General features: G+C 41.3%; 2 protein-coding genes across 6 annotated transcripts in view; one reads left to right on the forward strand and one right to left on the reverse strand.

Annotated features, from left to right (window-relative positions):
- MORN2 (MORN repeat containing 2) overlaps positions 1-4285 on the reverse strand; it is a 55265-nt gene extending 50980 nt beyond the window's left edge. For both annotated transcript variants that reach the window (XM_033937173.1, XM_033937174.1), the window contains exon 1: positions 4164-4285. In XM_033937173.1, coding sequence (XP_033793064.1) covers positions 4164-4221 — 58 coding nt within the window. In that variant the 5' untranslated portion in view covers positions 4222-4285. The remainder of the gene's footprint in view (positions 1-4163) is intronic.
- A 115-nt stretch (positions 4286-4400) lies between these two features.
- Positions 4401-14683, forward strand: part of DHX57 (DExH-box helicase 57) — a 125486-nt gene continuing 115203 nt past the window's right edge. Inside the window, exons 1-2 of one of the 4 annotated variants that reach the window (XM_033937165.1) lie at positions 4401-4738; positions 5748-5881. The gene's annotated coding sequence lies outside the window, so the exon portion shown is untranslated. The remainder of the gene's footprint in view (positions 4739-5747; positions 5882-14683) is intronic. The other 3 variants (XM_033937167.1, XM_033937166.1, XM_033937168.1) reach the window with 3 other exon arrangements.

The following is a 14683-nucleotide window of genomic DNA, read 5'->3' on the forward strand; positions in this document are numbered from 1 at the left end:
ATTAAAATTGGAAAAATCCAAGACGGCCATTGCAGGAGCAATTTTGAGAATAAAACAGCCCAGGAAATGCACATCAATGAATAAAACACAGCAATTTTAGGATTTCTGGGTAGGGGTATCTAGGACTAACCCCCAAGCCTCTTAAAACCCAGTTCTAGAGAACCCCCAAAATCAATCTCACAGGCTGTCACTCACTGTGCTAGCAACTGCAAGACAGAAGCTGAAACAGCTTACAGGGAGATCATTTGCCTGAAGAAGCCTTGGAACTTGGACTGCCGGTCTTCTGACTGCCTCTTGGGCCCAAAGCCTCGGTTGGAAACTCCACCTCACCTGGAAATGCTGTGCACGAAGGGGTGGATGAACGCAGTAGGCCTTGATCCTGGATGCACTGCCACGGAGCCATGCAGCCTATGCTGCAGACCACTAGTGTACAAACCTGGGGATGAGGAATGCTCCAAAGGGAACAATCCCTCAGTCCCGATTTGTGAATGCAGGCAGACCAGGTGGGTGCACTGCAAAGCAGCCAACCCCATGGAAACAGACTTTGCCAGTAAAGTCTGTGATCTCCCACAACCAGAGCTGTCTCTGAGGGGAACCTCTGCAGCATGAAAGCATGAATCCATGAAAATACTGAAGTTACAGAAAACAAACACACATGAGTAGAAAATACTAGTTCCTACTGTCTTGCTTGTTACTTGCAGGAAGACAACTGGAAGTCAGAGGGCAGTCCTGAGGTAAAAGAGGAGGATCAAAAATATGTAAATGAAGCTTCCTACAAGAGATCTTGCGAGATAGGATGCATAGCATAACCCACTTGTCCATGAATAGAGTGGGATTGTACAAGAAGATGAAAATACAGCATTTTAATCAAACTTGTAACATGAAGAATATAGATTCTATGAGAAAGAAATCAGCAGTCAAGGATTGGCCGGGTGTGAGCAAATTGTTTTTCGTTTGAGCAAAAAGTTCTAAAAATTTGTTTTCATGTGATCAACTAGTTGTCTAAACCAGATTTGCAAGTAATTTTTGTGAGCCACTATGTAAAATCTGTGAGCAATGCTCCTAAAAAGTATGAGCAATTGCAAATTAGCTCCGCTTAGAAGGAACATAGACTGCAGCAATTGTTTTCAAGGACAAGCACTGGTCACACTTACAGTGTTAGTATGGAAATTATATTTCAGTGAAGTTTATATTTTAGAAAAAAATTTGAGAAATATATTGCTATTGATTTCTAAAAAAATTTGAGAAATATATTGCTATTGATTTCTAAATTTTAGTTCCTACATTCAGTAACATCAATGACCTTTTTCATTATGGATTGTGCATCAGGTCGATATAAATGTCCACTGTGCACTGTTTGAACTCCTTTGCCCTATTTTAGTAAGAATCTATATCAGGGGTGCCCAACGCGTCGATCGCGATCGACCAGTAGCTCAGGAAAGCAACTCGAGTCGATCGCACTCGTGTTGCCGTCCTGATCTACGGGCCGATCAGCCTTCCTTTCCAGTGTTCTCCCTAGGGCCTTTTAGCTGGGCGGTCCGCCCAGCTGTCATCTGCCGCTGCTGAACATTAAAAAAAAAACCCAAAAAAACCGGCTTGGAGATTTCAGCCTCTAGCGAACTTATGCTCCGGGCTCTAACGTGTGCGTGCAGGCTTCTCTTCTCTTCCCTCCGAAACCGGAAGTTATGTCCGGGGATGGGGGGGGGGGGGGAGAAGGGAAGCCTGCACGCACATGTTGAGAGCCCTGAAGCAAGCGTTCGCTACGGGCTAATGCGGGAGACAGGTTAGTGAAGCATTTGTTCTTGTTCCTGCCGGGTCCTGCCTACTTTCTGTTTCTGCGAAGGCAGGACCCGGCAGCATTTCCCCCAATAGGTTGATCACGATCTTGGGCTGATCAGCCTTCCTCTTCCCAACGGCAGAATTGACGTCGGGGAGAGGAATGCTGGTTGGCCGAAGCAGGGAGAGCTTGGGGCCTGTTATTGGTGGCGTTTGGGTCCTGGTCCCCGATGGTAATGGCAGTGGCTTGGGGGAGGGCAGGGAGAAAGAAAGAAAAAGGGCAGGCAGGGAGACAGAAGGAAAGAAGAGAAACAGAAAAAAATGAGAGGGAGGCAGAGAGAAAGAAAGGGCAGGGAAGAGGAAGGAAAAGTTGGGGGGAAGGAATAAGGTCTGGAGGAGAAGAAGCATACAGGCTAAAAGAAGGGAAGAAAGATTGTATGCACAGTCAGAAGAAGAAAGTGCAACCAGAGACTCATGAAATCACCAGACAAGGTAGGCAAAATGATTTTATTTTAAATTTAGTGATCAAAATGTGTCTGAATTTATATCTGCTGTCTATATTTTACACTAAGGTCCCCTTTTACTAAACCGCAATAGAGGTTTTTAGCGCAGGGAGCCTATGAGTGTCGAGAGCAGCGCTGGGCATTCAGCGCAGCTCCCTGCGCTTAAAAACTGCTATCGTGGTTTAGTAAAAAGGGAGGGGGTATATTTGTCTATTTTTGTATGGTTGTTACTGAGGTGATAGTGCATAGAGTCATCTGCTTTGACCTCTTTGAAAAACCCTGGAATAGGAATGATGATTAACATTTTCTATGCATACAGTGTGCTTTGTGTTTTTTTTAAATTTTATTGTTGGTAGATCATTTTGACTTGGTCATTTAAAAAGTAGCTCGCAAGCCCAAAAAGTGTGGGCACCCCTGATCTATATCATGCTTGTCTCAGTGCTACTTTCTCTTGTTATTTATGCACAGTTTGGGTAAGCATAAAAAGCTGGTAATCATGATTAATTTTTTTACACATTATCACAATGGTCCTGATTTGTTGATAGGTCCTTGTTAAAAAATTAATAAAGATTGAAATAAAAAACAGAAAAGAGAGGTCCTTGTTAAAATGACTATCCCAGTTGTTAGCCTGTGCTTGCAGTTCTTTGAACTGGAGAATAATAATCACCTGTGGGTTTAGCAGAGAGCTGATGACTGCAAGTTTTGACAATCCCCAGTGGACCTTACTGGAATAGTCACACAATCAAACTTCAAATTTTTTTGTTTTAGCTTTGGCCAAAGTTTTGGCATTTTCAGTTTGGGCAAAATGTAGGAGTTTAGGTAGCAGTTTTAGTTTTGGCTGAAGCTGAAAAAAAACTGTTTTGGTTTGCCTCTATCCCATTTGTCTCAATTCTTTCATTTAATGCTGCCTTGATTCATTTGTTCTAGATTTATATCCTGGATGTAACATAGAAAAGCATGATGGCAGATAAAGACTTCTTTGAACTGGAGAATAATAATCACCTGTGGGTTTAGCAGAGAGCTGATGACTGCAAGTTTTGACAATCCCCAGTGGACCTTACTGGAATAGTCACACAATCAAACTTCAAATTTTTTTGTTTTAGCTTTGGCCAAAGTTTTGGCATTTTCAGTTTGGGCAAAATGTAGGAGTTTAGGTAGCAGTTTTAGTTTTGGCTGAAGCTGAAAAAAAACTGTTTTGGTTTGCCTCTATCCCATTTGTCTCAATTCTTTCATTTAATGCTGCCTTGATTCATTTGTTCTAGATTTATATCCTGGATGTAACATAGAAAAGCATGATGGCAGATAAAGACAAAATGGACCATCCAGTCTGCCCACCCACAGAATCCACTATCTCCACCTGCCTGTCCCAAGCTTTCTTGAATTTGGGCTAGTTCACCCTTGGAATCTTTGTTATACACATACTTATTTAAAGTATTTCTTAACCACTCTATCCAATTGTATACATACATAAATAACAGATAAAAGCAATACAGGACATATCATTAATAAAAATATATCTGCATCAAAAGAGAAAAAAAACCCATATCCAGCATTATAAATTCTTATTCTGAGAAAGTTCCTGCTCAAAAGAGCTTACAATCTAGGGAATGATAAAGACAGATATTGGTGATAAGAAGGTGAGCTGGAGTTTGGAACTGAAAGCATCTTCAAAAAAGTGGGTTTTGAGTCTGGATTTGAATACCTGTACAGTAGTACTACCAGAAACGGAGCAGTTTGTTCCAGGCATGCCCCTTACACGCTTTAATAAATGTCATGAAGGTAACGGGTTAGGATAATTTGGGGCTAAAAGAAGATATGTTTCCCCCTCCTTCTTAAAATCAGCACTATTACGCTGCCTTCCTCTTGCCTCTTCCTTCCACTTACGTATCGCTGCCTCTACCGTGCTCGGACGCGCCACAGCAACCGAACTGGACCGAGACATCTTTGCTGTGTAATTATAGCCCCAACGCCATCGCCGGCTACGCGATGCAAAACCGTTGCCATGGTATCGCACGACCCGGAACTTAAAGTGTGATATCGCCTAATTGGCGTTCTGGCAACCAATGGGAAGAGAGAGAGAGAGAGAGAAAAAAACAGGCGGCTCGTAAGGGGAAGGTAAGAGGCGGTGTAGTATGTTGGGAGAACAGCTTTGCAGCCTGGAAGATTGTAGTTCTTGCGAGGAGGCATGCTGAGAACAGTATTCCAAAGCACTTTCTTGGGAGAGACAGGAAGAGACGCGCGCGCGTTTCCTCGGTTCTTTTGTTTATGACATATAATATTGCACGGAATCCTGTCTAGATCGTAACATAAGGAGGGAACTAGCAGGATCGGCCTAAAGGTATCTGGTGTGGTTAAGTGCAATGCTGGCAGACTGAGGCAATGTAAGTAGGCAAAGTTCAGCCTTTATCCTCTGGTAGGCGGACACAATCTGTTGCGATTAATGGAAAGAAAATTTCCAGGTAAGACATAATTTTCCCATATACCGAAATCATTCAAAATTTTCCCGCATTAGCTAATCCTAAAGTTAATTTACTAAAGTTGCAAACCCATTCTGAACTTTTATGTGAAAAAATAAAGTTACAGAAGTTCAAACAAATGGCTGCATATTTAATTTTCGACAAATTGAGCATTAAAGGGTGGGATTTGGACTGTTACATTACAAATAAGTCCAAGGATTTTCTGTAGGTACTACTGTATTTTGCACATTAACATTGTCTGCTGCAGCTGCCCGTTAATACCCGCTCCTTTGCTACAAGTTACACTATCCCAAAATATTTTAACCAACAGTTTAACATCTAAGTTAAGTAACAAAATCAGTCTATATCAGTGGTCTCAAACTCAAACCCTTTGCAGGGCCACATTTTGGATTTGTAGGTACTTGGAGAGCCGCAACAAAAATAGTTAATGTCTTATTAAAAAAATGACAATTTTGCATGAAGTAAAACTCTTTATAGTTTATAAATCTTACCCCCCCCTCCCCCCCGGAAGGCCTGCATGCTCCCCCCTTCTTTGCAGCATCCTCCAGCTTCCCCCCTAGCCTCTTGGTCTAAGTTTCAGCTAATTACAGCAACCAGAGGATCGCTGGTGTTGTAGCATTCCTTGCAGGCTGCCATCGGCCTCCACAGTACATTCCCTCTACCGTGGTCCTGCCCCTCCTCTGATATCAGGGGCAGGATCGTGGCAGATGGAACATGCTGCTGAGGACAACAGTAGCCTGCAAGGATCGCTACAGCACCGACAATCCTCTCTGCAGACTACGGTAATTATCTGAAGGTAAGAGTGGGATTCCAGGGGGAAAGCCGGAGGACGCTGCAAAGAGTGGGCAGCACTAGTACAGACCGCAGGCTGCAAAATAGAACCTGGTGGGCCACATGTGGTCCCAAGGCTGTGAGTTTGAGACCACTAGTCTATATGATTCTGGTTTTGGAAATAACTGTAATTAATGATTGATTGGTTAACCCCACTCAGGAATTTGATGGAAGATGTAGGACCCAAAAGGGCCATTGCTGCTGGAGTCCAAAAGAGAGTGGGCCAGAAGCTTTGTGAAAGGCTCCACCTGCTCTGCTTGTGATGTCTAATCAGAACATGGTAAAGGAGGCAGGGTAAGAAAAGAGCAAACTCTGTTCTGAGAGGTATATGGTCCTTTTAGTCTCTGTTCCTGAAAGACTGTTGAAGAGAGGAAGATTTGCTTGTTGCAATGAGCTTGCTTTACAAACTTAATTTTCCAGTATCTTTGGTACTTCTACCCAAATAGTGTACAGAATTTTTTTTTTTTTTTACTGGACAGTTTGATCTACACCTAGGCAATTGGCAATCCTAAGAGTCATAGAGCACATGAGGTAAACAGCCATCTTTTATCTAAGAATATTGTTGTAGGGATTTTTTTTTTTTTAACTTGGAACAACTCTACAAAATGAACTCGCACAACAGTTTGCATACATACTTAATGTCTAATACCCAACTGGTACAATAAATGGCATTTATAAATAACTAGGATATTATTTAAAAAAATAAGCAGAATGGTTTGGTGATTCAGCTGTAAAGACCTGGGTTTGAGGTTTCCTGGAAGATTGCCACCCCTTACCTTATTCACACAAGAGTCATCCTATGGCGTGATTGCTGGAGAATTGTCTTTGTTCACTACATTTAAAAAAATTGTCAGCAAATGGATAAGCTACTTGCATATTTGTCTCAACGGTGCATTTTTTTTGTTGTTGGAATGCTTCATTGTTAATTAAGTAGCCATGACAGTTTTTGCAAGCGGTGTCTAGGAAATAATTACACAAGCACAATCCTTTTTCAGTGAGCTCATAATCAGGCTGTTCCTTTCTTTTGTTCACTCGCTTTCCAATTGGTAAAAAAAAAAAAAAAAGGTTTAAATTCACATCAAGATTGGGGTCAGCAGAAAGTGTTCTTCAGTAGTTTTGAGTGACAGTCAACATCTTTGGGTTGGAAAGAATAAAAATCTGTAGTATTAGGTGCAATATATTTTGCACCTACAATTTGTGTACAGAGATTATCTTGGACTCATAGTTTAGGAAAAACAGCATCTTTATAAATTCCCTGAAATTCTCTTATTGCTGTCTTATTGGAAGGACGATTAAATCTTATTTATTAGAAAAATAAACAATTCTTATAAAAATATGCCAGCAGTACAAAAATATACTAATGATTATAAATGTGTATGTATATGAGCACATAATTGGTAAACAATGTGTAAACAATTAACAATTAGTAAATATGACTAACTAGCACCACACGCTATATATTGTTACAAAATTACCTGAGAAGAATGTAAAGCAGCAACTAATATATGACTTACGCTAACCTCTCCTTTGCAAACCAAGGAATTATTATCTAAGCCCTAGAACTGTAGGAATTCACCTCTCGCCCTTTTTCAGCTGAGATTAGCAACGGATGTTATAAAAATAAATTCTCTTTAGGCTATCAAGGTACAGGATGACTCGCATGTGAATAAAGTAAGGTGTGGCAATCTTTCAGTGAGCCCCGAAGTTCTGGTAGGTAAGATCCAAATTCCTAACACTTCTACAGTAGAAGGTATTCCAGACAGACAGATAAAAGCCACAAAGTCCTCGGTTGCCATTTCTTCGTGGAAAAGGTCATAGTCAGAGACAAAGTTCATTAGTGTCTAAACACAGAACAGTCTCCTTCTTATCAGCTGATGAGAGGCATGACAACCAGGAAGGTTTCTTTTCTTATTTGCTTTGCTTCTCCTCTAAATGCACAGGTGAACTCTTCTTCAAGTTCAGACCCAGACTCCTCCAAGTCCAGATCTGACTGAGTCCAGTTTGCATAGTTTCTCTCACTCACTGTGCACTGGTGACACACATAGACCAATCAGGACCTGTCCAAAAGAGTATTGTTGGACACACAGAATAATAGTGAATAGGCTTCTTGTAGATTAAGCCACTGGCCAAAATGATAAGAGAACAAGACACAGTTCATAACATTGTCTGCAAAGCTCTCTCCTACACATCTACACATGGCAAGAAGGGCCCAAAGCTGGTAGATGACTTTGGCTGAGAACACACACTTCTTAAAACAAATTCATAATGTTTCTGGAGAGAAAAGATGATTCGTGGTCTGAATTAAGCTTCAAGCCTCCAAAAGATAAAGCATGGATACCCCTTCAAATCAATAGAAGTTGGAAAGAATTATATACAGTATAAGGGGTTGAAAATTTGCCTGGGGGGAAATTAACCCTCTGAAGCTTTAATGCAAGGGTAGGCAATTCCAGGCCTCGAGAGCCGGAGCCAGGTCCACAATGAATATGTATGAGATGGATTTGTATGCACTGCCTCCTTGAGATGCAAATCTATCTAATGCATATTTATTGTGGATATCCTGAAAACCTGATCTGGCTTCGGCTCTTGAGGACCGGAATTGCCTACCCCTGCTTTAATGGAACAGGGTTAAAGTTGGCATAGGAATAAACCAGTGAAAAAAAACAAAGATTTAAAATGTGTCAGAATTGGGTTTTGAGAGAGCTAAGTCCTACAAAAATGGCCCGGTGTAGAAATTTTAGATATAGCAAAATAGAGAAGTTAGGAAACTTCTTACAAACTACAAAACTAACTTCACGTTCTGTATGCTTTCTCCACTTCTTAATGTTAAAAGTTGTTCTAAAGGAAGAGATGTTGGAAGATGCAGTTGTTTGTTCATGTGCTACAAAACTCAAATACTTTGTTTCAAGACCCTTTTTTTGTATTTTTCAAGTTTTTATGATGATGTAAAGTTACATTAAACACCATCATACTAGGACAGACCAAAGGTCTATTAAAGATTCCACCCAAAGATATTTATAGTTTATTATTTCTATTTCGCTTTTATCCAAAGCGAATTACAAGTGGTACATACATATTAAAACACTTAACAAGTTGCAACATATAAATATTTCATTAACAAACTAAGACAAACTCACAGCGTGCTGTAAAAAAAATTAAGTCTATACTTCTATCAAAGCTATTACTAAGTAACAATCAAAACATTACTAACCCCATCTTCTACAAATCCGCGCTACTGGTTTTTAGCGCAGAGAGCCGCGCTGAATGGTGCGCGCTGCTCCCAATGCTCACTGAGTTCCTGTGAGTGTCAGGAGCAGCATGGGCCATTCAGCGCAGCTCTCGTGGTTTCGTAGAAGAGAGGATTAGTAATATATTTCATCAGACTGTGGCTAGAAGGAGTGTTAATTTTTTTGATGAAAAGATTTAGGGCTCATAGATACTCACAGAACCCTTCATCCAGCAGAGGCAGATTTTTATCTTTTTCTGTTCGACACAAAATATATACAGCCTAGTCTCAGAGACTTTGTAAATACAGCAAATATTTCTGCCCCAGTGCAATCTGACCGTGCTCTGGTGACAATTAAATTGCAATTCATAGCTGTATCATGTCATGGAGAATGTCTCTCAGTTTATATCAAGATATAAACTTTCACATCTTATCTTCATCTTATCTTAGGGCAGGGGTGTCAAAGTCCCTCCTCGAGGGCCATAATCCAGTCAAGTTTTCAGGATTTCCCCCAGTGAATATGCATGAGATCTATTAGCATGCAATGAAAGCAGTGCATGCAAATAGATCTCGTGCATAATCCTGAAAACCTGACTGGATTGCGGCCTTCAAGGAGGGACTTTGACACCCCTGTCTTAGGGAGAAGTAGCTGGTATATAGTATGCGGAATTCAATAACAATGAGGAGGTTAAATCAGTTACAAACTGAAATGCTGTTAATCCTGTACTGCAGGGGCATATTTTGGCCTACAGAGCCCATGAGAAATAGAGAAATTCTGGTACATAAAACAGGAGTCAGTACATTAGGTGATCATTCCTTGCTTGTGAACTGTTGCAGAAGGATATCGAGCACAACTTTCAGCTCCTCCTGCTTCACCAGTGGAGTATAGTGCCTTCTTCAAGTCTCTGAACATATATATTTTTTTTCACAAAAAATATAGCGGAAAGCATATTTATTTGAATTCATATATTTATTTTATGTGAAAGGAAGTGCAGCAAGTATATGCTGGTGTTTTTTGTATGTACCAGTATTTGTTTTGTCATTTTGTTCTTTATAATAGTCTCTACCATTTTGCCCGGCACTGACGTCAAACTTGCTGGTCTATAATTTCCCAGATCACTTCTGGAACCCTTTTTATGTTCAATCTTTTTATTGAGATGCAACAGTCCAAAAACAGTGCTAAGAATACAAAATTCAACATTTTTATGATTTTGCTATACAGTCAACTACTAATCCTACCTTGAACCCTCCCCCATCCTAATCAGCCCCCCAACCCATAACAACAAATAATTATACATCCACAAGACCAATATTGCTCTTACACACATTGCATATCTGTGCCATTAACAGGAAATATCTGGAAGCCTTTTTAAAAGTTGGTGTTTCATTGGCCACCCTCCAGTCTAGTACTATGCTGGATTTTAAAGAAAAATTACAAATAACTAACAATAGTTCTTCAAGTTCATTTTCAATTCTCTCAGCACTCTGGGATGTATACCATCTGGTCCATGCGATTTGCTACTGTTCAGTTTGTCAGGTGATTTGCTACTGTTCAATTTGTCAAATTGACCCATTACATCATCCAGTTTCTCTGATTCTTCAGAACTGAATACCATTTCTGGCACTGGTAGCTCCCCCACATCTTCCTCAGTGAAGAACAAGGCAAAAAATTAATTTAATCTCTCCACTATGGTCTTGTCTTCCCTGGGATCCCCTTGTAACCCTCGGTCATCTAGTGGTCCAAATGATTCTCTTCCTGGCTCCTTGCTTTTAATATACCTAAAAATGTTTTTGCTTCCAGTGCAATCTTCTTTTCAAGGTCTCTCTTCGCCTTCCTTATTAGCGCCTTACATATGACTTGACATTACTTGTGGTGTTCACAATTATTTTCATTGGGATCCTTCATCCACTGTTTGAAGGATTCTCTTTTAGCTCTAATAGCTTCCTTCACCTCACTCGTTAACCATGCTAGCTGCCGTTTGGTCTTCCTTCCTTCCTCCTTTTTTAATACATGGAGTATATCCAGTCTGGGCTTCCAGGATGGTATTTTTAGAATAAAATCCACACCTGATATATATGTTTTACCTTTGCAGCTGTACCTCTAAGTTTCTTTTTTACAATTCTTCTCATGTTATCATAGTTTCCTTTTTTAAAGTTAAGTGCAGATGTTTTGGATTTTCTGTGCAAACATATTCCAGGGATTATATTAAATCTGATGATGTTATAATCAGGGCTGTGGAGTCGGTAGATAAATGTTCCGACTCCGACTCCTCAGTTTTTTGTACTTCAGACTCCGATTCCAGGTACCCGAAATTTCCTCTGACTCCAACTCCTCGACTCCGACTCAGACTCCACAGCACTGGTTAATTTTCAGATCGTTAAAATGGAATGTCAAGTTGAGAGAAATGAGCATTTTCGACACCACCTTCTTTTTGCTTTTAATCAAGGTTCTAAGGCCGCAGAAGCTGCTCACAACATTTGTGCTGTGTATATAGTGGGTGCTATAGCTGAAAGAATCACTCGTGATTGGTATGCCAAGTTCAAAAATGGAGTCGGTAGATAAATGTTCCGACTCCGACTCCTCAGTTTTTTGTACTTCTGACTCCGACTCCAGGTACCCGAAATTTCCTCCGACTCCGACTCCACAGCCCTGGTTATAGAAACATAGAAAACATAGAAAGATGATGGCAGATAAGGGCTATAACCCATCAAGTCTGCCCACACTATTTACCCACCCTCTTAAGTCTACTGACCCCCTAAAGTATAATTGTAATTATACTGTCACTCTACTGACCCGCTCATTCAAGTCCTAGTGACCCTATCCCTTGGCATAACCTCGTAGGGATCCCACATAGGTATCCCATTTGTTCTTGAAGTCTGGGATGCTGCGTGCCTCGACCACCTGCACTGGAAGCTTGTTCCAATGCTCAATCACTCTCTCCGTGAAGAAGTACTTCCTGGCGTCTCCACGAAACTTCCCTCCCCTGAGTTTGAGCGGATGTCCTCTTGTGGTCGAGGGTCCCTTGAGAAGAAAGATATCATCTTCCACCTCGACCCGTCCCGTGATGTACTTAAATGTCTCAATCATGTCTCCCCTCTCCCTACGCTCTTCGAGAGTGTAGAGCTGCAATTTGCTCAGTCTTTCTTCGTACGGGAGACCCTTTAGCCCCGAGACCATCCTGGTGGCCATCCGCTGAACCGATTCAATTCTGAGCACATCCTTACGGTAATGTGGCCTCCAGAATTGCACACAGTATTCCAGATGAGGTCTCACCATGGCTCTGTACAATGGCATCATGACCTCAGATTTCCTGTTGACGAAGCTTCTCTTGATACAACCTATCATCTGCCGTGCCTTAGATGAAGCCTTCTCCACTTGAGTGGCTGCTTTCATGTCAGCACTGATGATCACTCCTAAGTCTCGTTCTGCCATAGTCCTGGTTAAAGTTTCTCCATTCAGGGTGTAAGTTCTGCAAGGATTTCTGTTACCGAGATGCATGACCTTACATTTCTTGGCGTTGAAGCTCAGCTGCCAGATCAAGGACCAACTTTCTAAAGTATGCAGGTCTTGCTCCATAGCATCCTGTAGATTATAGCCGTTTACTATATTGCATAGTTTGGCGTCATCAGCGAATAAGGTTACCTTGCCTTGAAGCCCTTGAGTCACTGTTATTAAGCGGTCCCAGAACCATTACCTCCCGCACCAATTCATGTGCTCCACTAAGAACTAGATCTAGAATTGCTTCACCTCTTGTTAGTTCTTGAACCAGCTGTTCCATAGAGCAGTTCTTGATTTCATCAAGGAATTATATCTCCGTAGCATGTCCTGATGATACATTTACCCAGTCAATATTGGGGTTGTTGAAACCTGTGGAAATTCACCCTTGGATATTGACTCGGTATTGACACACCATGAATCAACAAAAGGTTTATGCATGAGTAAAAAGGTTTAAAGCGCTAAATGCTCCAATGCTCATAGAATTCCTATGAGCTTCGGAACATTTAATGCTCTGGGCCATGTTAGAAACCTCTACCGCAGCTTAATAAGAGGGCCTAAATTTTAAAATAGGACCTGTGCCTATTACTCATACTAAAGGTCATGATTTAGATTTTGTGACATACTGAGGTGAATCATTTAGTCGATCATATATGTTGGGAACAAGTTGATGGTCAGATCATCATATGTTAGATTTTTTTCTAAGAGTTCCTAAATTTGTGAAGAGCAGAAATCCACTAGAAAGGAAATTACATACAGTCCCCAGGTTAAGAACATCTGACTTATGTCAGACTCATACTTATGAACAGGGGTCCTGCCTTTTCCTTCCTGTGCCAATGTGACCCCTCCTCTTCCCTTCTGTGACTCAACGCACCCCCTCATCATCCTTCCCTCTATTGTGCATCCCAAATTCATTCCTCCCTCCTTCTGCTGGCTGGCTGGCTCCTCCCAGCTGCACTTATCTTCGCAAAGCTGAGAGCAGTGGCTTCTGCACACAGCTAGCGGCTGACCCGGAAGCCACCCCTCCGATGTCGGAGAGAAGGCTTCTGTGTCAACCAAGGACTATGTGTAGGAATAGCAGTTGCAGCTTTGTGAACAGAAGTGAGGTTGGGAGGAGGGAGCTAGCCAGAGGATCTAAATGTCTGCAGGAGGCACAAATGTGAGACGCAAAATGGAGGGATGGACGACAAAGGTCACGTTGGGGCACAGAAGGGAGGGAGCACTGTCATACCCGTGCCCCTGAGATGCACAGTGAGCCCATGGGATCGTGATAAAACTTCTGGCCTGGCGTGTCCCTTACAACCAAGGGACCCTTCAGGACTTATTTGGCTGGCTAACAGCCTAAGTCATGCAAGTAATGAGTCTTAGTCAGAAATGGCAAAAACAATAGCCATAATACAAGCTTCAACTTTGCAATATCATAAAACCAAATCAATAAATAAATAATTTAAAAAAAAATCATAAAACCCTCACTCATTCCATGAAATCATGTAAGTCTCATACAGAAAAACCCCCAAATCAAAGTTTCCAAGTTAGTCAGTAACGGCTTGAAATACAGTCTCCTGCTTCTGGACTTTAACAGTCCCTTATAACACAGTCCTCTTCACCAGAGCAGTTAGTTTATATATTTTAGGCTTGCAATATTCATTCAGCTGTTTGTTCAAAAGAGCACCGCCAGTCCTTGGCCAGCAAACTGGGTAGCATAGCATGCAGGAATATTACATTGCTTCACTTTAGCATAACCTTTCCTCAAATAAGATGTTTCTTTATAAGGAGAACTTGTTCTCTGAAATACAGGCACTGTCAGGTAATAACCAGTTACACGGTTCTGAGCATTGCTTTGGTTACAAAGGCTGAAATAGTCAAAGTTCCTATTTTTTGTTTTGTTGTTGAGGGAAAAACTTATAACAGCCCAGCATGTAGAGAAGTTTAATTTAGAGTCAATGTTCTGGATAAGTGCAGAGCTTCTAAGTATGTTTTTTTTCTCAAACATTGTTGTAGCAACTACACACAGCTGTGAGAGAGGAACGTGATTGTTTAGCCTGGCTGCTAGCAGGGAAAAACATACAAACGTTTGTTTGAATCTAACACAGTGCTTTAAGGCAAAATTCAAAGTCCAGAATTCTAAGGGAGGAAAACTAAACTCTCCTCAAAGAAAAAAAAATGCACAGCTTATCTTGCAGCTCTGCGTCTGCAGGCAGAAAATAAAACGCATACGTTTCACTGCACTTCCATGTCCACAGGAAAAGTTTCAGCACCTACCAGACTCTCCTAGATGTTCATTGCTTCTCCTTGGTCCTGCTCACAAATTCTAGAGGGAGCAAACATCTCCTCTGCCATATGCCAATCTGTTTCCCCAGCCTCCTCTGCATGGTCA

The sequence above is a fragment of the Geotrypetes seraphini genome, chromosome 3 (genome assembly GCF_902459505.1).
Source record: "Geotrypetes seraphini chromosome 3, aGeoSer1.1, whole genome shotgun sequence".
Classification (NCBI taxonomy): domain Eukaryota; kingdom Metazoa; phylum Chordata; class Amphibia; order Gymnophiona; family Dermophiidae; genus Geotrypetes; species Geotrypetes seraphini.